Source organism: Sturnus vulgaris, chromosome 4, assembly GCF_052056855.1.
Source record: "Sturnus vulgaris isolate bStuVul1 chromosome 4, bStuVul1.hap1, whole genome shotgun sequence".
NCBI classification, from domain to species: Eukaryota; Metazoa; Chordata; class Aves; order Passeriformes; family Sturnidae; genus Sturnus; species Sturnus vulgaris.
The window spans coordinates 71,230,310-71,252,777 of NC_142246.1; the positions used below are offsets into that span (position 1 = coordinate 71,230,310).

Below are 22,468 nucleotides of genomic sequence, written 5' to 3' on the forward strand. Positions count from 1 at the left end.
ACACACACATTGTCTTAATGGGATGTGCTATGAGATGGAGATAGGAGATGCTCATGGTTTGTTTAGCAGGGGCTTTTATAGACCTCCAGTAGTAATCTCCGGGAACAGTCCCATCTCAAATTATTAAAGTAATGTTAATAACTAATAAACAAATTTAATAATGGTCTCTGAAAGATTAGAGCTAGCCTTCTATAGAGCCTTCATACTTTTCCAAATTAGGTCTGAAATGTATGAAATCACATTCATTTTCAGCAGCATTGTGTAGGTACCACCACAGGATAAATTTTTCCAACCTAATTGATTCCGTTAAGAAAGGTAATCTAACCTTGTCATAATTGCTGATAACAATTAAGAACAAACCAGTCTGATTCTCAGATTTTATGGTGCGGTTTTATTTAAATTATTTCATAAAATTACTTACAATCGTTTGGCAACCCTGCATTCTCATTTTTGTGAAATTACATTCCAGACCAATAACACACTTTAATCTTTAATGATGTTTCCACGTTTCTGAAATTGAAAACCTTAAATTACTTTTAATGTTATAGGTGAAAATGGCAGATAAATCCTCCTTGTAGCTTCCAAACATCCAGACTGTGACATGCTGCATGCCTTTTGTCTCAGTGTGCCAGGCTAAAGGACAACATGAGCATCCCAGAAAAACAGAGGCATCTCGATCCATTTCCAGAGTGGACCAGAATTAAGGGAAGAACTGCCAATGCCATGGCTTCTCCATGCTATCTTTTGCTGATCTCGTGTTTCGGTTTCACTGGAGCTGATTTCAGGGAGGAGAAATCTGATAGTAAGTGTTCAGTGGCCAAGTAAATGCACGGTTCCTCTGTGCTGAGTTATCCACAGCTGCTTGCTGTTAATAGCTCGGGGCGAGACACAGCAGGACTGGTGGGACAGTGGCTGCCTGACTCCTTGGCAAAATAGGGAATGTCCAAACTTAAACCCGGTATTTTCCGCAGCAGCATGATATTTCAGAAGAGTTTTGCATAACTTTAGTGTGTCTGTACAACCAGGAAAAGAGATAGGGGTGAGGAGTGAAACTGCAGCACAGCAATGATGAAAGGCATTGGTTTGCATCCTGCTTATGAAAGAGTCACTGATACCCTGCAGCCAAAACCACATCCAGTTTAACCGATGCTCGTCACCTTGGGGACGAAATTTTCCATTCTGATTAGACCGTTGGGAGAGATTTGAAATGTTTTAGACTTTCCCTGACATATCCAACAGTATTGGCTCTGGTAACATGTAGAAGACCAGCTGATATTTAGTGGTGAATCCAGCTCTGGTTAGCAAGAATAAGACAGGTCAAGCCTTGTTCTTGCCTCCTTTTCTTGTTGAGGTTTCTGGTGAGTCTTTCATGTAAAGGATGCCACTGCCTATCTTCTTTTTGACATCTGTTTCAAAGGCACTGGAGGTTTTCTTCAGAATTCTTTTGTACAGTAATGAATGCTTTGGACACTTTGTTACTGAGGTATAGCTCTAGGAAAACAGTTTAGTAGATTAAAAACGCTTATTAAGGTTGGAGAACAAGGATAAGAAAGCCTCTGGAGCCTGAATTTCAGATGCACAGCTTGTGGTGTGATTCTTGGGGCTGTCCTGTGCAGAGCCAGGAGTTGTATTTTGGTGATCCTCGTGGATCCCTTCCAATTCAGGATATTCTATGATTCTGTGATTCTTTGAGTGATTCCTTTTTTTCATCTGCCAGTTTCCTTTCTTTTTATTTTAACACAATTAATGTTTATTTGTGATTGGAAAGAAAAGTAACTTTACAAATACATCTGCCTCATGTTACTTCCAATCTCTCTCATGTTACTCCCATGTTTCTACTTTGTTAATTAGAAAAACATTACCTATCCTGTAACCAAGGCAGCATTTTAAAATGCACTTGAAACAGTAATTAAAACCGGAGTATGCAAACAGGTAAAGTACCAGCATCATATTTCACTGTCGATATTCAGGTGGCGTAATTTTACATACAGATAGGCAAGATATATATGTGTAAAATGTAGTTGTAAATATACATATCTACATCTTCAGGCAGCTGGCGACAGGATGAGAGGACAGAGCCTTAAGCTGCTCCACGGTAGGTTTAGGTTGGATATTGGGAAGAATTTCTCACAGAACAGATAATTAGACATTGGAATGGGCTGTCCGGGGAGGCGCTGGAGTCACGGTGCCTTGGAGGCGTTTCAGGAAAGCCTGGACGTGGCACTGAGGGACATGGTTTAGTTGACGTGGTGGTGTTCGGTCATAGGTTGGACTCGATGACCTCACAGGTCTTTTCCAAGCTAATTCATTCCGCGATTCTGTTTTTCAAGCACATAACGAGGGAAAAGAAGTATCCCTTTTTTTTCCCGACAGCTCCGCGTTGGGATCGGGACGCATCCCGCGGCGCAAAGGGCAGCGCTGTGTCTCGGTGACCGCCCCGGGCTGCCCTTCGCCCCCGCCCGGCAGGGCACGGCCCGGCCGCGGGCGCGGCCTCGCCGCCCGCACTGCGCAGGCGCGGCCCGCGCGGGGCCGCCTCAGACGTGGCACTCGGGCGCGTGAGGCGGCGGGCGCGCGGCCGCAGGTAACGGTCCCAACGGCGGCCGCGGCTGAGGGCAGCGCGCGGGGGCGGCGCGGGGGGCGCGCGGGGCTCCGGCCGCCCTCAGCAGCGCCCGGCGCGGCGGCTGCGCCCGGCCCCGAGCAGCCGGCGGCGGAGCGCGGCCCCGGGCAGGCTCAGGTACCGCCGCGGGGCGCGGGGCCGGACCTGTTGCGAGCTTGCGGCGGCTTCAAGCTCGTAGGCGATGGGGATGGAAAAGTTATGTGCGTTAAAAAATGTAGTAAAGCTTTGCAGGCTTGGCAGTGAATGGGGAAAAATTCAGGTTTTGCTTCCGTAGCTTAGCTGGCAGCGTGTTAGCGAAAAAGCAGCCTGAAATGTGCGTGTAGTGTATTGCCATCCGTGTGTGCGTGCAGCGATGCTCCATTGCGCGAGTGTAGATAAAGGTGTCACACGGCCCCGAGATTGGTGGCCAGATTGACACCGCAGCGAGCCTTGGGAAAGGACAGCACCTCTGCCTGGTGACGTGTTGGGGAGCGCAGTGTCTCCGAAGAAATACAAAGTTAATACTTCTCCTTCAGGGTGCCAAGGACTCGAGCCTGGTTTTGTTTCTGCTGTCCTGCTTGTGCTTGCACGTAGTTAACTTTTACATCTTCATAGAGCGTTGCATAGGTGCAGCGATCCTCTGAACAAGTGGCAGCCTTTTCCTAATAGAGGTCAGTTAAATCGTCCGGCTGTTCCTGGTGTTGTTCCCCAGGTTATGGGGTATAAGGTAAGCTGGTGCTGAGACAGGGAGAAAAAAGTTTTCATGACCTTCTCTATGAACTCTTCATGATGTGTTGGTGCACCCACACCCTCCCCCACGGTATAATTTCTGAAATGCTCGTATTGCTTCAGGCAGACTTAAAACACTGATTTGTGGTAGTTGGTATATATACACCTATCCTGAGAAGAGATTAAATATCCTTGCTGCTAAATAGAATCTGGAACTGTGTTCGAAAAACTTGTATTATTTTGTCTGTGGTTAGAGCTCCTCACTCACTTCAGCACAACCTCTGCGTGTTTATACTGTCTGTGGGAAGTTTGACGTGGCAAGATTTTTTTTTTTTTTTAGTGTGTGTGAGTAAGCTGTGGAGGAAGTAATTTCCTCTGAATGCTCTTACTGCTTAAGGTGTTTGTTGTTGCAGCCAGCTCTAAGTGAAAATCTCTTCCTTTATATAGATGTAAAATATATATATATATGTCTGTTCTGGTGTTTAGGTAATTTAATGCTAATTTAGTGTCTTTTAGTACAACTAAAGCTCTCACTGCCGCGTCTTTTCTGATGGAGATGGGGGAGGGAAGAAGGTACAGCTGGCAGCACCAAGCCTCTGATTAAACATCTTTCTTTCTTCTCCCTGTGTTTACCTTGTTAAATAATAAATAGGAGAAAACTCCACAGGATTTACTCCCGGAAGCAGTTGACTACTGCAGCTCAGAAATCTTGTGCTGTGTTGAAGAGTGTGGGGAGGGACAGGCCCTGTGCACAGCTCAGAGTGATTTCTTGTCTGATGTGGATGATCAGTAAGATCATGTTGAGGTTTTTTTTCTTTAGAAATATCTCTTTAATTTGGGAAGCCTAGGAATGGGCTTTCTGATAGGAATAGCTTTTCTCTACTGACATGTGGCAGTGCAGCATAAATTTATTTGTGTGTTCTCAGAGCTGTAATTTCGAGGTGCCTTTGTGTGTGCACACTTGTATTTTATTTTCATCCAGTTTCCATGTATAAAGATATATATATATATTCAGCTTAAGAATGTGAAGTATAGGTGGTTGGGACAGCTATTTCAAAGGAACATTTAATATCTGAAATGCCAATTTATGATCTCCAGTAACTTTTCAGATCCCTTGGTGGCAAGGGCACTATATCTGAAAACTAATCTGGTGAAATACAATCATATGGTTTGGCAATGCAGGATTCTTCAGATTTTCTGCTTCTAAAAATGATGGCAGTAATCTTTCCTGAAAGTTTTCTAAAATGTTACTCTGTCCTGGTAAACAAAATCTGACTAGAAGAAAAAAATTACGTATCTTGTGAATGTTCTCATCATTAGGAAACTCTTTCTGAATTGCTTTCGATCAGATTGTGCTTGTTTCATTTATTTAACAACAGGATTAAGATGTGAAACTTAGGGGAGAAGATGCCTGATAACAGCAAGGGTGACGTGCATTGCTGTTGAGGCCATACTGCCTCAACTCTCCCTTGTGGAATATCTTGTGCTCAAATTTGGCACACTGTGGAGTTGTGGAGTAAAAAGGCTGCTCAGGCCTGTGCCAGTAATGCAGAAGACAGCCAGCATTAGGAGCTCTCTCTATCCTGTACTTTATTCTCTGTTTCACCAGCATCAAAAGCAAGGACTCTTCCATCACTTGCTTGGAGTGGGGTTGATGCAGAAGATTGGGTGGAAAACTGGTGTCATATTCCACACCTTCTCTAAAATAAGGTGTGCTTAAAGCACACAAGAAGGATTTGCTAGGGGGAGTTGTCTGCTCTGGTCACTCTGCCTTCCTTGATTTTTTGGTGTGTTCTGTGTTCTTTGGGCTGGCTGGTGTTTGGGGAGCAGGATTCACAGTGTACTTTCCACGTGTAGTTGAAGTCAAGACTCCCAGAATAGTTTGGGACTTTGCTTTGAGAGTTTTTTTCCATCCACACATCCATTGCTTACGGTTTTCTCCATGGGCTTGGGAGAGGTCAGTCCCATTTAAATGCAGCATATGGTAACTAAGGAAACTAAGCTATCGAGAAAAACCAATATTTGCCCCTGACTTCAGGTCATTTTTTGCCTTCAAATGTGTCTTAGATTTTTTGAGGGGGACTACAATTCATACCTTTTTAAAATGCACAGAGAGTGATGAATAGTAGCAGGTGTCATTTTCCTTTTTGCAGATTTCCTGAAGAGGACGCAATACTTGGAATGAGAAAATTGCCATCATGAGTCAACAAGGTTATGTTGCAGCTCCTCCATATTCCCAATCACAGCCAGGAATAGGAGGTTTTGGGCCACCCAATTCTTCAGTTCATTATGGGCATTATGGGGACCCTAACTCCTCATACTCAGCACCTCAACCAGGTATTATTTTGTCTTAAAATTTATTTTCCGACTCTGCTTTTCTATAACGGTGTTTTGCATTTCTTTCTACCTTATGTGAGTTTTACACTGATAGTGCAGCAGCAAAGAGAAAACAGGTTTTACCCAGTTTCTTTAAAGATTGTTACTGAAGACAGCAGGAGTTGTGTTACTCTAATTAAATGCTGAATATAGTCAGAATTCTGATAGAAATGTTTCTGGTAATGGACTTACTGGAATGCTTGGGGAAAACACTGGTTTCCATACCAGGTAATTTTTTTAATGTTGGAATAATGTTAAGATAAAGTAGTTCAAGAAATACAGTTTGAAATGCTGTTTATTCAACACTGCTGTTTACATAAATCACTGTTTCTTCATGGTCACTATACTAGATCTGAATTAAGAACTATTTTCAGCACAGGAGAGCAGATTCTACATATGGAAGCTCTTTTTGCTTTTATTTTGAAAAGTTGTTTTAAGTTTTCATTCTTACCTTGGTCTCTGAAATTAAAGGGACCTCTTGTTTCTACCTTGAAATATAACTGGATGACAGGGAATTATCACTGCCCCAAACTGGCAATTGCAGAGTCTTGCTTTTTCTTACTGTCTCTCTTGGGTTCTTTGCTGGTAAGTTATGAACTGCTATTTGTTTCCATTTTATTCTCTTAGTTTTTCATATCTGCTTTTATAACTGACCAAAAATCTGTGCTTTCCAACAGAATCACTGAGATTGGAAGGGACTTGTGGTCCAACCCCTCTGCTTAAGCAGGGCAACCCAGAGCTGTTACTCTTAATGCTAGAGCAGAGCTGCACACCTGCATTTCTTGTCCATCTTGTTCTTTCTTACAGGGTTTTACATTAAAGTGCTTCATCTTTTGCAGGTGTGTCAAAATCAGCTGTGCCTTTTGGATCTCCAGCTCCTGTTGGGCCTCCTCCACCTGGTGCACAGCAATTCAGCCAGACCAGTTTCCAGAATGGGTCTGGCACACCAGGACAGCAACCACACAGGTGACTGCAAAGGTTCAATACCTGACATCTGAGCTGTTTGACCTCTCTGTGAAGGAGACAGGAATGGGAAGGGGAGAAAACAGGGACAGGTGAAAGCTGTAGAAAGAAATCTTGGAAAAAAGATTGTGTGAGAGGATAGCCAAGCTTTATTACAAAATATTTGTGTTGCAGGTAAAGTGAGTCAATATGCAGCTCTTTTATATAATTCTGTCAAATATTAGTTATTTTCCACGTCTCCCAGGAGTGGCAAAATTAGTTTGTGTACCCATAGCTCCTTCAGTTTTAGTGAACTTGACACCATTTAGCAACGTTCTTCTTGTAGGACGGAGGACCCAAAAAGAGTGGTCATGAGTTGTTCAAGATGATTTACTCGTGGGTAGGGAGAAGTAGTGGTTGTCCTGAAGATGAAAAAAGAAGGTGAATAGAGTCAGGTTGACATGACCTAGCAGAATACTGATTCTGTTCCATAGCTTCCAGTCATTGCCCTGACAACTGCACATCTGCTGTTCTTCACCTGATCTTGATTTTTTTTTTTTTCCCAAAATTACTCAGGGATGTTGTTCTAGGCCAGGAAGTATTCAGATGAAAATTTCAAGTAAAGTGAATTCTACTTCTCCTGAAATATCTGGGCCCATCCTCAGTTTTACAATGTGTCACAGGAAAATTTGTACTGATTGTCCCTGGGACATAGCCTGAGATCTTATTTTACCAGAGTGAGACAATCTGGTGAAAAATACCTTTGTAAGCCTCATGTGTTACTGCTTTCTTTTCTTTAGCTGTTTCTCTTGCATTCATGTTTTCCATATCTCATAATCATGAAGTATTTCTCTACTCACATCATCTTTTTTCCTCTGCTACAGAGAACTCCTCAATAGATTCTCATTTCCTTTTCTTCTCTTCACAGATTTTTCTCCTAATCTTCTTCACCCATCCCTGGTAGGGAATCTTCCTTTATAAGCTTGGAAAGGGGATGGAGTGCTGTGAAATGTTCAGAAGCTTCTTAATCTTTGGGCTTACAGTTAATACTGCTCTCACTGTGCCATGGCATACTCACTGTGCTTCGTTTCTAACAAGTGTGTGAACAAACACGGACTGCCTGATTTCTTTAAACAATCTCTCTGTCCTTTGTGTATTTTAATACAAGTCTACATTTCCTGAGCAGAATGTGGGCATACTCCATTAGGGTGTTGTCCTCATGAATTGATTCAGCACCACCTTGAGGAGGTATGAGATCTTTGAGAGTTGTGATTGTTTGATGGAATTTTTTCGCATAACTTCACTGATTTTTTTCCTTTAGGTTTCAAGGCCCTCCACCTCCAAGTAACACAGGACCTTCCTATCCTCCCTACAGTCATCAGTCCCAAGCAGCCTTCCCAAATACTGCACCTGCTTCCTCTACAGCACAGCTTGCTGGCCAGCTCAACAGCATGCAGATAAATAGCTATGGTAATGAGGTTTATCTGATTGACTTTTTCTCAGTTAAAGCATTAGGACTATGATAATTAGAAATTTACTGAACTTCTGTATAAACAGAAAATGAGACCTTTGACCACCATCACTGGTTTATGTTCTTAGAATTTTTTTATCTCGTACAGTTCCTTAAATTGGTAGTATTGGGTTAATTCTGAATTGATGCTTGACAAACCCATAATATTGGGATATCCCCTAATTCATTTCTCAAATTACTTGGTGAACATGTCAGTAATAGTCAAGGCATGAGCAATAGTAAGGAGACAGGGTTTAATTTTTCTCAGCTTTTTACAGTTTCTCTTGTTACAAGACTATTTTCTTTTTTTCTCTAAACATTTTTGCGTTTTAATCTAAATTTATCTGCATTTATTTTGATGTTATACCATCTCAAACCTAGGCCATAAAGATGCGATTATGTGATGCTTCCATATAAATTACTTCTAGCCACAAAAGCTGATATGTATTTAAATTATGCAAAATATATTATATTAACAATTTTTAAAACACTTGGTAAAATACAATGTTCTCATTATGTGCTGGGAGGTTTGTATTTTGCATGTAAAGACTTTTTTCCAGGTAACATATGTGACAGAAGATGTATTTCAATGTTTGTATATGAAGTCATTGCTTCTTTATCGTCAGACCTAATACTGGTTATTCTTGTAGCTCTCTTTAAAATTATTTTGTCTTTGGGGGAAAATCTGGCAAACAAATGTAAGTTTTGTAAAGTAATAAGTGTTTGCAGATTTTAAGTCCCAGAAAACCCCTATTTCCAGGGTCTTCTTAATTCTAATTGGAATCTGGATCTTATAAACACCAAACAATTCCTTGCCAGTGTGTACAAAATAATTCCCACATGTTTCATCTTTTAGTATCAAGTGGATTTATTTTCCATCAAACCTGTAATGGTGAAGTACAAATAGCAGACTAACAAAAACATGCCACAAAAGAGAAATTGATTATTGAGCAAAAAGGATGTTGTTTCACAATCTGAAATGGAGTAGTATTTTGAAAGCAGAGTGATCTATATGTGTTCTAGTGAAGTATTGTCAAACTGTGGCTTCTCTCCCTCTTTGCTCATTTACCCCAGCTGCAAGGTTTTATTGCAAATAGAGCCAAAAGAAATAAAATGTCTGAATCAGCTGAGACTTAAACGTGGTTTGTCATGTGAGCCGACACAGAGCCCCATAAGGCAGCGCTGTCAGTATGGGATCCAGTATTTCCTGTATGTTATAGAAATGCCTTAGGCAGAACCCGAGCACCTTTGGCACAGGTTTGGTAGGTTATCATCTCTCACTCACCTGACATTATTTCTTGCTCAGGTCCTGGCACTGCTCCAAGCTCTTGCGTGTCTCCCGGGCATCCAACGGCTTTCCAGGGCCCCCGACTGCTGCCCCCACCCCAGCAGCAGATGGGTTTGCCTCCTGCCCCACAGCTGCCTCCTCCACCAGCCAATAGTGTTAATGGCCTTTCTGCTCAGCCTGCATTGCCTCCTGGGGCCAGGCAGGGTGGAATCCCTGGACCTGTCCCTCCAAATCCTAACTTGCAACACCTTCCGGGACAGCCTCCAGGGCCTGGATATCATCCTCAGCAAGGTAGGGAAGGATGTTTGTTATGGGATTGAAAACAACATGTGCAGGCACAATCACTGGTGGAACTCTGTCCATTCATGGCTGAATCTTCAGCTGGCTGGGAAAAATGAAATATGAATTCCCTTTTTGTAGGAGGGAAAGATGTGCACTGTCACTCATTACACTTGAGACAGGCTCTGCTTTTGCTCACAAGTGTAGCACTCTGTTGAGACTGTAACAAGAAAAAGGAGATTAATTTGAATCAGAAACAGAATTAGTGGTTAGTAATTGGTGAAGGCACAACATAGTGTGGGAAAGAGTTTTTCTTACACTCTGTAAAGGTATGTGCTGTTTTCTATCTTGTACTGCTCTCATAAGCAGCTTTAAAAAATGCTTTGCTGTCAGTAATAATGGATTGTAACTGAATACAGAGAGCAATGATATCAGTTCGCATTGACTGATGTTAGTGGAGAGATTCTCACTGAGGTAATGGCCTGGCATGAGTAGCTGTGGTAATCTCTACCAACTGTCCTACTTGACATAAACCTGAAAACTTTGGAGCCCAAGTTGTCACATCTGGTATTGTTCTTTTTAAAAACACAAACTAAGCCAGAGAAATCCATTTCTTTAGCTGCTGAAAACAGAGGGGAAGGTGGACTTGCACTTAGCTGAATAAGAATTAATTGCATGGCAGAAGCTGATGCTAAGCATTGATAATGGAACTTAAATACTTTAAATGAGCTATCATTTGTAACTCTGCAGCAAACTATGGTCCTCAGATGGCAGCATCTCAACTGTCCTATCCTGGTGCTTTTCCTGGTGGCCCAGCACAGCTGTCAGGCCCACCACAGAAGAAGCTTGATCCTGACTCTATTCCAAGCCCAGTAAGTAACATGGCTCTAATTTTTTATAAATGTAACTTTCTGCTGCATTTGAGATAAAGGAATTACAACGCTAACATTGTGTTTGTTTTAGCTAGTGAGCTCTTACATGGTTTGGTTTTCAACATATGTTCTTGTTCTTGCAGTTTTGTACTCTGTGGTGTCAATTTTGGATCAATTTGGAATGCATGAAATTAGAGTACTGAAGATGCTTTATAACTTTATCTCACACGGGACACTCACACACGAGTGTGTTCCAAGTACCTTATGGGAAATACTTCACTAGGAATTCTCAACAGGATTCTTAATGAGACAGTGACCAGTATAGAAGAACTACTTGTGTTCACTGCAGCTTATCACCCTTCCTTTTCACTATGAAAAGTTTGAAGGCTTGAACTTAGTAACAGATACCAGAAGTAGGATTTATACACAATACAGGTACATGAACTCTGAAGTGCAGTCCTGGCAACTCTGAGAAGTCACATGCTAAGAAGCCACTTCACCTTTTGATTTCAAGAGTTTCTCAGGCAACCAGAATTATTTGCCTGAGCCATCCTTCCAGTTGCTGCAGCCTTGTAAAGATTTCAGTAGCCTGGAATAAACCTGATGCTTAAGTTCATGCAGGATGAAGAGGCTCAAGTGTTGAACATGCACTGGTGGGACAGTGTCTTTTCCTAGGATGGTGCTAGAGAAAACAAGGTTGGAAAACTACTTTTGGAAATCAAGTAGTCTAATTGGCCTGCAAAGAAAGGGCTGGTCAGGCACAGGCAGTATTTAACCTCTTTACTGGAAACAGCTGATGGAAATAAAAAGCAATAGTGTGCCAAACTCATGGAGGAAAATATTCTGGTGCCCGCACTTAGAGTGGTTCTGGAAATCATCTGGACTGGTCAAAAGGTCCTCAGAGAGTCAGAATTCATGAAGCAGCTTCAACCTAGAACTTTGTTCTTTAAAAAAATGTTTTCACCACTGCACAGCAGGCTAGTCTGGGTGAAGGAATCTTACACTTGTTGCTGAGGTAGGTTTGCTGTACAGGAAAAGCACTTTTGCAAAAGCCTCACACTGGCTAGTATGAAACTGTCTTGCTTCTTTGAATTGGGGCATTCTTTTGTCCTTCTAGAAAAGATTTTTTTTTTTTTTTTTTTAACCTAGTGACTAATTTGATGCAAACCCCCCATAACTTTGGAAAAACACTTGTTGATAATCCCTTAGGGGTTAATGTAACAACTGCAATTGCAATTTTTAACTGAAAAGCATTGTGTAAAAAACCCCCCCAAATCAAGTGTCTGTACAAATAACAAATGCCCTTAAGTCAATCATTCCTAGTGTTTCAGTGCACTGCTTTTTACATTAGAGGGATAAAATGATCTTGTCTAATTTAAAAAAAAAAAGGACAGGGAGAGAAGGAGGTCTGGCATGGGCTGATGTCTTGTTTCAATTATGCACACAGCATAAACAGCCTTGACTACAACAGCCACATTAAAATAGGTTAAAAGGTTTGTTTAAGCCCTACAGAGAGGATCAGAACGAATGTTTAAATGAAACATGATCTAGGTCAACGTCTGTAAAGAACAAAAAGCTAATTCAGAATGAGGAATAAGTATGACCACGTGTATTTCTGTTGTTATATTTACATTATATAATTATAGTAGTGTTGCCAGATAAATTTACTTCTTATCTGTAGCCATTGTTGATTTATATTTCTCTTACATATGTTAGAGGTTGATATGTACCCTAACAACATCTATGAAAACTTGTATCTGGACTTTGTCAACAATCATTTTCAAGAACAATGATATATTTAAGTCAGTTAGCTGCAGAATGCTGTGGCACATTGATCCTTTGCAGAGCTAAGTCTCTGAGTGGTTTGCTTTCTTCAGCCAGTGGACCTTTTAAGAGCAAAACCTTTTTCCTTCTAATGCAAGAGTTAGCTATAAGTATACAAGCCAAGGAGGCAGAGGAAAGTAATCAAGCAGAAGATCTAACAAGCTCTCTGAGGAATGTCTTGTATATTTAAATTGCAGTACAAAAAATTACAGGCCCCAGACTGTTTTTAGTGTATTAGGAAATACCTCTTGGACATTGATCAGTAGACTCCAGGCAACTAATTTAATTTTCCTTCTCTGTTTGCTTTCCAACAGAGGCTTCTGAAGTTCCCTAGCTATTATTAGTTCATGTGCAGTGTAAAGACACAATTCCGCGAGGTACCAGCAGCAGTGGCAAAGCCAGTTTCAGGAATTCCCTGTCTCGTTCCTCTTGCCTCCCTGTTTGCAGCTGTTTGGCTGCACTCTAAACCGGGTTGCTGAGAGAAGAGGGGGAATGATGGTATCAGTGATTCAGTTTCTGGTGTGGAACAAAATACAGCTTTATATAACTTTGCTTTTATCCTGCAAAGTGTCAGACTTAAACCTGAACGAGGGATCATGAAGAAATAACAGGGAGCAGTGTATGGGAAAGGAATTTGGGTAGCCAAGTCAGCTGCTTGAATATTTCATGACATGTTATTGTATATTGTTATAAGTTAGGCTTCAATCAGAGTCTTATTTAGTGTAGATCTTAGCCTGTTCATGATTGTAACTTACTTTCCTCATACTGTTCTTGCTTCTTATTCATCAGATTCAAGTAATTGAAAATGATAAGGCTGCCAGGGGAGGGCAGGTCTATGCCACAAACACAAGAGGACAGGTTCCTCCCCTTGTCACCACCAACTGCGTGATCCAGGACCAGGGTAAGTGTCCTTGTTACTGCTTTGGGACTCTTCCTAGGGGAAATCTACCATAAAAATAAAACAAAGACTAAATTCTCAAATTTCTCATCTGAAGATGATGGTATTTGCTCTAAATTGGACGTGAAATTGCAAAGTTCTTTCAACAGGAAAAAAGGGGTGATGAGGGAAGTGGGACTTGAATTCTTACACCTTGGCTTAACGCCTCCTCTACCCTTTCTGGCCTTGCAAAGCATGTGGATAGTTGAGACAACTTTGCTTTTAACTTAAAATTTTTGAAGGTGTTACATTTCAAGTTGAAAATCCTTTTTGCATTTTTCTGAAAATTTGAAAGGTGGACACTAGAAGAAGCAGTAAGATGAGACCAGCACTGTTACCATGTAAAATAGGAGTTTGTGTTCAAGTGATAGGGGCAGTGTACAAGCTGTCTAGTTGATGTACACCGGCCAAAGGAAAAATTTATCTGCCTTTGCTTCTGCCTGGAGCCTGGAAGTACAATCTTCCACATGCTGCTCTTGACAGCAGGCTCAGTATTTTAATACAGGTTAAACTGATGGTGTTATTCAGCCTAGCAGTAATTTATTAGTGCTGAGATAAACTGTGTAAAATGTACAAACACACCAAGATTTTTTGGCGTTTTCTAAGAACGGGATAAATCCATTCTGATGATCCAAGAAATTCCTTTCAAGAAACTGAGCAGAGCTGCAGTTTGTTACAAAGGGAGCATGGGGAAGCTGATTCCTGAACTCCTTTCAGTGCTCTTGTCTGCAACACACAGCAATTTCTCTTGGAGGGACCTGAGCTGAGTGTCTTTTTGGAAGTGTGGTGGTGACTTCTGCACCCTGTATTTTGCAGTATGGATTTTCAAAATCAGAGGTAGCTCATTAGATGAATCTTAAAGTAGATCAGTCTGCCTCATTCCTTTTTGTGCAGTGTCGACATGTCCACTGGGATATCATCCATATTTTCTTCTAAGATCCTAGATATGGGATGTTGCAAAGTAATCTCTGCTGAACTTCTTCTTGCAAGTAATTGTTGGTTTATTTTTGTTGTGTTTAAATCCCTGCTTTCAACTGAAGAAGAAAAGATTTAACCAGAGGGAGGATGGGTGGAAAAGCAAGCATGTGTTTAATGTAGCACATGCACTTGTAGCTTTGTGCCGTTGTGATTGTTGTGCTCTGTGCCGGGTGGGCGGGTTCCTCCTGCCCGCCTTTCACCGCGTGCTCTGCTGTGCTCTGCAGGCCACGCCAGCCCCCGGTACATGCGCTGCACCACCTACTGCTTCCCGGTGACCTCGGACATGGCCAAGCAGGCCCGCATCCCCCTGGCAGCTGTCATCCAGCCCTTTGCTGCTGTGCCACCAAACGAGGTAGGGCACTCTGAGTGTCAGTGCTCTGCCTCCAGATCACTGCACGCTTGTTCTTCTGTGGTTGGGTTGGTGGGAAGGGTGTTTTATCTCGGGCTGTCAGTTAGTCCAGCCATAAAGAAGTGGCAGAAGACTGAGGTGGGCTTAGGTCGTGATCTAATTTCAAAGGACAAAAGTTTTCATTTGGAAAAGGTACAGGAGTGATGACTCCCTCGGATTCCTGGTGCTTGCCCACCTGCTTTGTCAGTTGCTTTCTCTGCTGGCACTCCATAGTTTTAGGCAAAGGTGTAACCACAAACTGTGTCAAGTTAACTTTAAGATCTGGAGAGTTAGATTTGAAAAAGGACATTTTTCCGTTGAGATCTTTACAAAATAATTTGATTTCACAACAGACCAAGAAGATAATTGGATGAGCTGAGCCATAGAAAGAAGACAAACCTAACCAACCATTTTTGCACTCTTTTGAGGCCACTAACCTTTTCTCACATAAGTGTCTCTAACAACCCTCCGTATTCACAACATATCCCTAGTTCTTCTACAGATTTTTTCTGCAGTTTTCTCCGGTCTTAAAACAATTACCCAGGTTTCCTGGCACCCCCAGAGGATTCTATCAGTGGTAGGGAAAAATCCATTTTTCAAGTGCAGCATTTAGCTATATCATCTGTGGGATTATCTTGCTTGGTCTTCGTCTGCTGTGTCCTCCATTGTTTCTAAATTCTTCAGCTTCTAAATCCTGCGAGATCTGCAGAATGCATTTTCTTTTCATGTCCTACATTGATTTACTCCAGAGTGCTGTGTCACGGGGAAAAAACAGGGATTTCATCAAAGCTGTAGTATGTGATTGTGTCTTCAAAAACTCCTCATAAACTGCCTGCACAGGAAAGTCTAATTAAAATTGCTAAGACATTCAGTGCTTGGTTTTGCAGTCTCATTTTTCTTTAACTTTGTTTTATTGCTTATAAATTCTTAGTAGGTTTTTTTTTTAAATACATGTTGGAAAAAAGCAGATGTTGCTCTTTATCAGGATGGATAACTTCCAATCCAGCAGACCTCTGTAGTTTGAATTGAGAGTATTATTTTAGCAGGATAGATTGTAGTTATCTTCTCTGTGGTCCACAGGGAAATAGAATGTATTACTGATGGCTCTGCAGATATGAGGTTTCACCATTTGTCTGCTAGACAGCAACTTCAGGTTTCATTCCAGTTCTTGAGGGAAATGTGCACACTTGGCTTGTTGCCCCCCCCATTTTCTCCTTGATGCAACTCCTGCTGTTGCTTCTCCACCCCTTCACTTTATCAGCCAACCTTTGCTCTTTACCACCCTTGATCTCAGTTTCTGTGCCCAAGTGGCACTTAGAAAATCCACTTGCATGTTGGCTCTTCATTTGTGCATCTTGCTCCCAGAGTCTGCCTCTAGTCCTTTATGTTTCCCACACGTGGCTTCCTTGTCTCCTGCATTGTGTTTGGACAGGTTGATCAATGAGTTGCTAAAATCTAAATCTCTTCTACATACATAAATTTACAGTATGTCTAAACATTTGTGCTTGGCCAAGTTCAGGGGGGTTTTCCTGGGGCTGGCAAGAAGATGTGCTTGGTGACCCACCCGTTGTGAAGTGTTGGTGCTCTCGAGCTGTTGGAAAGGTCAGTGGGGCTCATTAATCTATAAAGAGCAGTGTGTTTTTCCCTAACCTCTCTTTTGGAGGAGCCTGAAAAATGTCTCTCAAAGTTGGCAAAAGCCCAGCGTGGAAAATGTTAGTCAGAACAATTACAGCTTGGTAAAGTTGTAAGAACTAAGTAGATAGTGTTAGAGTGGGAAGAGCTGGGCAGTTTTGCTGAGGCAGTTTTTCCATGGTTTGCCTGTGCCCTTTGTCTTCACTGCTGCTGCCAAAATAAGATCTTACTCTTAAGATATCCTAATAAAAATGATCTTCCATATGGGATTTATAACTACTTTAATTTTGAAAAGCCACTTAATTTGAAAGAACTCGGCTTTTTATAGAGGTAAAATGCATTCAGGAGCTTATTGGTGTTTCTGAACTTCCTAGTATGGTATGTTCTGCCTGAAACTGGTGACTGCAAGGCACACAAAGTTCTTTGTTTCAGAATATCCACTGTGTTTTGGAGAGAGTACCTTTTCACAGCATCTACAGGTGATGTTCATCATGTGCTATTGGGTTGCAAACTGAAAATCTGTCTTTATTTCTTGATGACCAGCATGTTGTGCACAATAACTGCAGGAAAATTTTAGTTAAGAAGCAAGAGATATAACTATGTTTTCTGGCAGTGGCAGAATTAGGGATGTGTATGAAAGGGAGAGCCCAGTTGTACAGACCTTACTCTTTCTTAATTGAACACTGTCACCCTTTGGGTGGATGACTTGTGAATGTAATAGAATTTTTTGTTAGAAAATAAACTGTCAATTGCCTTCATGGAGACAGTAACTCGATTGGAAGTAGAGTTTTGGGGATTTGCTTCCTTTGACTAAGGATACAAGAGGACATGGAGATAAAAGATCCTGGGAGCTTTCAACTAAAAGGTTTAGATCTGGTGACTTGACAATATTCTCACACTTTCAATTGGAAAGATTTTCAAAGGGGAAAAGGTAATTCGGGATTTCAGAAAGTCTGAAAGGCAGATTTAAGTTCATTAGTCACTGTGGGTTCTTTTTGGCCAAGTGGAATGTCTAAACAGGGACTGATGTTCTGCCTTCAAAAATGAAGTGGGAATATTAACGTGGAAAACGAATTTTTAAAAAAAAATTGTTTTAGCTCAGATCTCAGAAAAAAATTATCAAGAACAAAAAATTTTCAAAAAATTGAACAGGGATGTCTTTTGAACAGGTGTACACAGCTATCTTGATTTCTAATAAAGAAAAGGATGCAAATTATCTCTGTGGGAGAAAATAAGAACAGAGAGTGAAATCATAATGTTGGTAGATATAAGGATGGTAAATGGAAGGATGTCATGCACGTCTTCAATAAGTGTAATGTGTTTCAAGTGAACCCCCAAACAAACAGGGTTTGCCTCTGCAGTGAGAAAGAAAAAAAATTTAAAATGTAACCTGGTAAAGCTGCACAATGAAAACGTTGTAGAGAAACCATAATTAAAATTGAGATAGTAACTGGTCACAGTGAGGAAAAGGTCACAAATGAGGCTTAACTTCAGAAATGTTAAATTACACATGAGAGTGAATTTAAGGCATTAGTGGAGACCACTGGCTGAAGATAGTTGTAGGGTTGTGTTTGATAGCCCAAGAACAGGTGAGGTAGCAGCACTTGGCACTGAGGCTCAGAAGGGCAAGGGAAAGGGATTTATTCAGAAAAGCTCTCAAGCTGAAAGTTAGCAGGGGAAGATCCATGGAGGGCACACAGTCTTTTAGAGGTTGCTACAAAAAATCTGAAGCCAATCTAGAAAATCATAAAGTGGTGAGCAGTGCCTGTGCACTATTTATCATTGGGAACAAAGACTGTTAAAACCTTCATGCCTTCCCTCCTCTGCCAGTGTCATAAAAGCACTAAAAATTTCACCATCTTATCTTTCCAAGTTCATATTTATTGTTTCTCAAAAATAACAGTTCATTTTCACTCTCCTGATTTGGATGATCTATGGAAAGTATTTGTTTGTTATAGATTGAGAATACGGTATCATTGTTTGACAGAACTTATTTTTAGTCCACCAGTGCTTTAGCAACAGTCTATAAAAATAAACTAGCTCTCACAGTTATCATCCTAGACCAAGCCCTACATGAATTTGTTTTGGAGATGGATGAATGTTTCCAGAGCCTGAATAAACCATGTGATCTTGATTTAGCATTTTTAACTAACTTTTGATAGCAAGTAGTATTAGAGTATTTCACGTTGTAAAATCCAATATAAACAATTCAAAATAATTATCTCTAAGTTTAGATATTTAAATATCTAAATTGCTGCCTTCTTTGCTCCTTAGTAGTTTTGTGTCATTGTTCTCTGCCATGCTCTTTCCTATTCATTTAAATTTATTGGCTTTTAGAAATGTTTATTGGTGGGAATCTAATACTTTGCTTCGATTTTCTCCTCAGTTAATTAACTAGTTAAGAAAATGGGATTGTGTCTCAGAACTGCTGGTTCATGAGCTAAAAGCCATTTTACCTTTGCAGAATAGTGAAATTTGATGAGGCTCAGTGTGGCTGAGCTATCTGAAAAGCCATGATTTTTACAGGGTTGATAATATGAATTCCTAGATGGAGTTGTAAGGTTGGCAGAAGCTAAAAATCGAGGGAGGTGGATAACTAAAAACGTGATCCAATGTTATCAGTGTAGTTTTTGTTTCAGGAAAGTCCTCATGCTCCTCCCATCTGCTCTGTTCTCCATGGGCCCCAGGTTCTGTTGGCCCTGGATTTAGAGCTGGTGAGCAGGGCAGGCAGGCTGTGGCTGTGGATTGAAGCACGTGTTTGGATGGACACACACATTCATTAACAGTTCTGTGCTTGTGCAGAACTTTGAGGAGAGCAAGGAATGCTTAGTCTGCAGGATGAAATTATTCCAACTGGACATCCTGCTGTGAGGGCTCCTTTGTATTAGCAATGTGTTAATAAGCTGGCTCTGAAGAACAGAGGTGCTTGCTGATAACATCTACCCACTGTAAAAAGCCATCATTTGGGTTTACCCTTTGATTTCTGTTTTTTATTTGGTTACTTACTCACAGGAGGCTGTTACTGCATAGAATGTGGGAGCTTGGCTGTTTGAAGAGCTTTTAACCAGGGATGCTGTTGAAGAGTTCTTCCTTCACAAGGGTTACATTGTATCAGCTAGGTACTGCTTCTCTGCACGGTGACTGACAGACATCAGGACATCTGTCTGTCATGGCATCCTTCCACAAGAGCAGAGTCAACCATAAAGTTGTCCATAATGCTAGGGAGATAACAGTTTTAAGGAAGCTGTTTGAGGAAAAGGTTCTGAAATAGCTGCTGTTGACAGTTCTGTCCTGCTGTCTGTATAGATTATTTTGTGTCTGGATTGTCCAAGATCCAGCAGGGAATGATTTTGTCCATGTCTTGGGGTTGTTGTGTTTGTTCTAAAACATGATGGGAGTAGAAGCCCAGCATATGTGATGTACCTTAATACAGGTTGCTGTGTATCATGCTGGTATGAGCCTCAACACACATTTTCCAGGTATTAAAATAAAACCATTTCCAATGCATCCTTGCTGGTGCTCTCGTTTGGGAGACAACTGAGACTTGGGCTCATAGTTTTGAGTCTGCTTGGAGCAGGGCAATCTTTGTTGCTCTGTCAAAGCTGTTTTATTTTAATTTTTTCAGCTAACTAGTGTCAGGTTAATGTGTGGGGGTTTTGCTCATCTCCAGACTCTGCTATTCATGATGTGGAGAGCCCAGAACTCTCAAGCATCTGCAGGTGCTTCACCTAGAAAGTATTATACCACTCTGGAGGTCAGTGCCTATAAGCTTGGTTTCACAATGCCTGATTTAGAGGTGAATAAATCCTGTATTAGACGAAGCTTTCTTGATGGAGTATGCCCTGTGCTAGTCTGCTCTTGGTAGTAAATCATTTGGAATTGGATTGCTTCCCAAGACTTCATCATCAAGGAGAAAGTTTTTTGTTAGTCTGTAACTGCACTCTGTAATTAGAATGAGCATTCAGAGGCAGGTTTAGCAATGGCTTTTGCAGCAGAGCTTCTTCTAATTGAAGCAAATTTTCTCATTTACTTTCTTCTGTCTTTTTTTTTTCATGTACATTGAAAAATAGCCCTAAAATGTAGCCTTTTAAGTACTTCTGTGTTTGGTCCCTGCACCACTATTGTTATGGTAAGGGTGTAATTCTGATAGAGATGAGGACAGTGACTTGAAAATGTTACATTTATGTAATCTTATATTGTAATCAGAGTTCCTGACTGATTTTATACAAATGGGAAATTAAGACAGAGAAAAAGTACTTATGAGGAAGTTGTAATTAGTTTTTGTTAAGTCAGAGACTGTGACTGTCCTTCAGAATTGTAATGGCAGAAGAAAAATGTAACTCAGCAGCAGTACATAGAAAAGGGAAATAAAAAGTAATACTTAGATCGATTTAATTAGCTGGCCAATAATACTGATAATTTGTTTTACCAACAAAGATGACACTCAAGTTAAAAATCACTTGGGCCATTGATCTGTCACTTGAAAATTTCAGAGAGTCAGAACACAGAGGTATTGAGTAAGATCCAGAGGAAAGGTTTTCGTTGCTTTTTAAACTGGAATTTTTGTTGCATTTGGAGTGTACACGTATTTTATTTATCTGTGCATAGCATGCCATGTTGTATTTTGGATGGCACCATGTAAAGTGTGTTACTACCTGGAAGTTGTGTGCTTGCTTAGTAGAGCAAGATTGACAGGATTACTTTCCTCCTGTCATGGTTTAACCCCAGGCAGCTGCTCACCCACTCTCCTACCAGTGGGATGGGGGAGACAATGGGAAGGGTAAAAGCTGGAAAGCTCCTGGCTTGAGACAAAGATTAACAGGGAAAGCAAAACAAGGAATTAATTTACACCTCCCATGGGCAGCCAGGTGTTCAGCCATGCCCAGGAGAGCAGGGCCCCATCATGGTAATGGTGCCTTGGGAAGACAAACATCATCATTCCAAGTGTCCCCATTCCTTGTTCTTCTCCCCATTGTATATAGTGACATGGGGCCATAGGTCTGGAATATCCCTTTGATCAGTTGGGGTCAGCTCTCCTGGCTGTGTCTCCTCACAGCATGACACTGTGGAAAGCAGGAAAGGCCTTGGCCCTGGGTGAGCCCAGGTGAGCTCAGCAAGTACAGAAACGTCTCTGTTATCATCCTTGGGTTCAGCACATATCCAAAACACAGCCCCATTCCAGGCACTGAAGAAAACTAGCTGTACCCCTGCCCAAAGCAGCACACGGCCTTACCTCAGTTCCACACAGTTGTGACACTCAGCTGTGCTGATAAAAGAGAGCAGGGTGGTTGTAAGTCACATAGAAATATTATTAATGTTTGAAGGTTCTGGAGTCTGCTTGAAGCATCCCAGCTATTGTAATGGCAGAAGTATTCATGGAAGAGAGTCTCAGAGTGGGAACATTCTGACCTGGTGTGGTATTTGTGAAGTAACAGTTAATTTTACTATTGACCTTCAAAACTCCCATCCTAGAAAGGACTTGACTTTTTATAGATGGTATTAAACTCATCCCAAAGGTCCTTGCTACAGAGGTGAAGCTGTTTAGTGCTGCTTTTTGTTCACATAGCAAAAATTCTCCTTGTACTTTCTAAGTTCTCCTGTGGCAATTGGCTAGCTCTGGTTGGCTTGGGAATGCAGCATGATGCTTTAACTATGCTCAGTTCTTACTGATTTCAGTGGAAATAAATTAAGTAGCTTAGAGGTATTTTCATATAATAAATATTGTCCAAGAAAGAAAAATTAGAGAGCTATTCTTTCCAACTCAAATTTAAATACTCCTAAACATTTCTATGCCTTTTTTCTCTAATGAAATTTCTTTATTTAGTATATTTGGCTGTGCAAAAGTAGGAACCAGACAGTTCCTGTTGTCAAAGTTCTCAGGAATGCAAACATTAGTAGTCAGTTTAAAAAGTCAAAGTAATGCCTTCTAACAAAAGAGAAACAGCTCTGGTTTTGGGAAGGAAGGAAATCTTCCACTCATTGGATTTTCATGCATGATCTCAGGTCAGCAATTGCTTTTCTCTCATATGCTGATGAAATACATTATGTGTATGGACACACAGCTGTCTATCCACCTATATATGTGTGTGTTTATAAAAAGGAAAAATTCCCAACATC

General features: G+C 41.1%; 1 protein-coding gene across 2 annotated transcripts in view; it reads left to right on the forward strand.

Moving 5' to 3' along the window:
* Positions 1 to 2,501: 2,501 nt before the first annotated feature.
* SEC24D (SEC24 homolog D, COPII component) overlaps positions 2,502 to 22,468 on the forward strand; it is a 41,394-nt gene continuing 21,427 nt past the window's right edge. The window contains exons 1-8 of one of the 2 annotated variants that reach the window (XM_014886630.2): positions 2,502 to 2,581; positions 5,479 to 5,662; positions 6,541 to 6,667; positions 7,965 to 8,113; positions 9,460 to 9,732; positions 10,471 to 10,592; positions 13,206 to 13,317; positions 14,556 to 14,683. In XM_014886630.2, the coding sequence (XP_014742116.1) occupies positions 5,524 to 5,662; positions 6,541 to 6,667; positions 7,965 to 8,113; positions 9,460 to 9,732; positions 10,471 to 10,592; positions 13,206 to 13,317; positions 14,556 to 14,683 (1,050 nt within the window). In that variant the 5' untranslated portion in view covers positions 2,502 to 2,581; positions 5,479 to 5,523. Of the gene's footprint in view, positions 2,582 to 2,814; positions 4,115 to 5,478; positions 5,663 to 6,540; positions 6,668 to 7,964; positions 8,114 to 9,459; positions 9,733 to 10,470; positions 10,593 to 13,205; positions 13,318 to 14,555; positions 14,684 to 22,468 lie in introns of those variants that run through there. The other variant, XM_088164236.1, reaches the window with a different exon arrangement.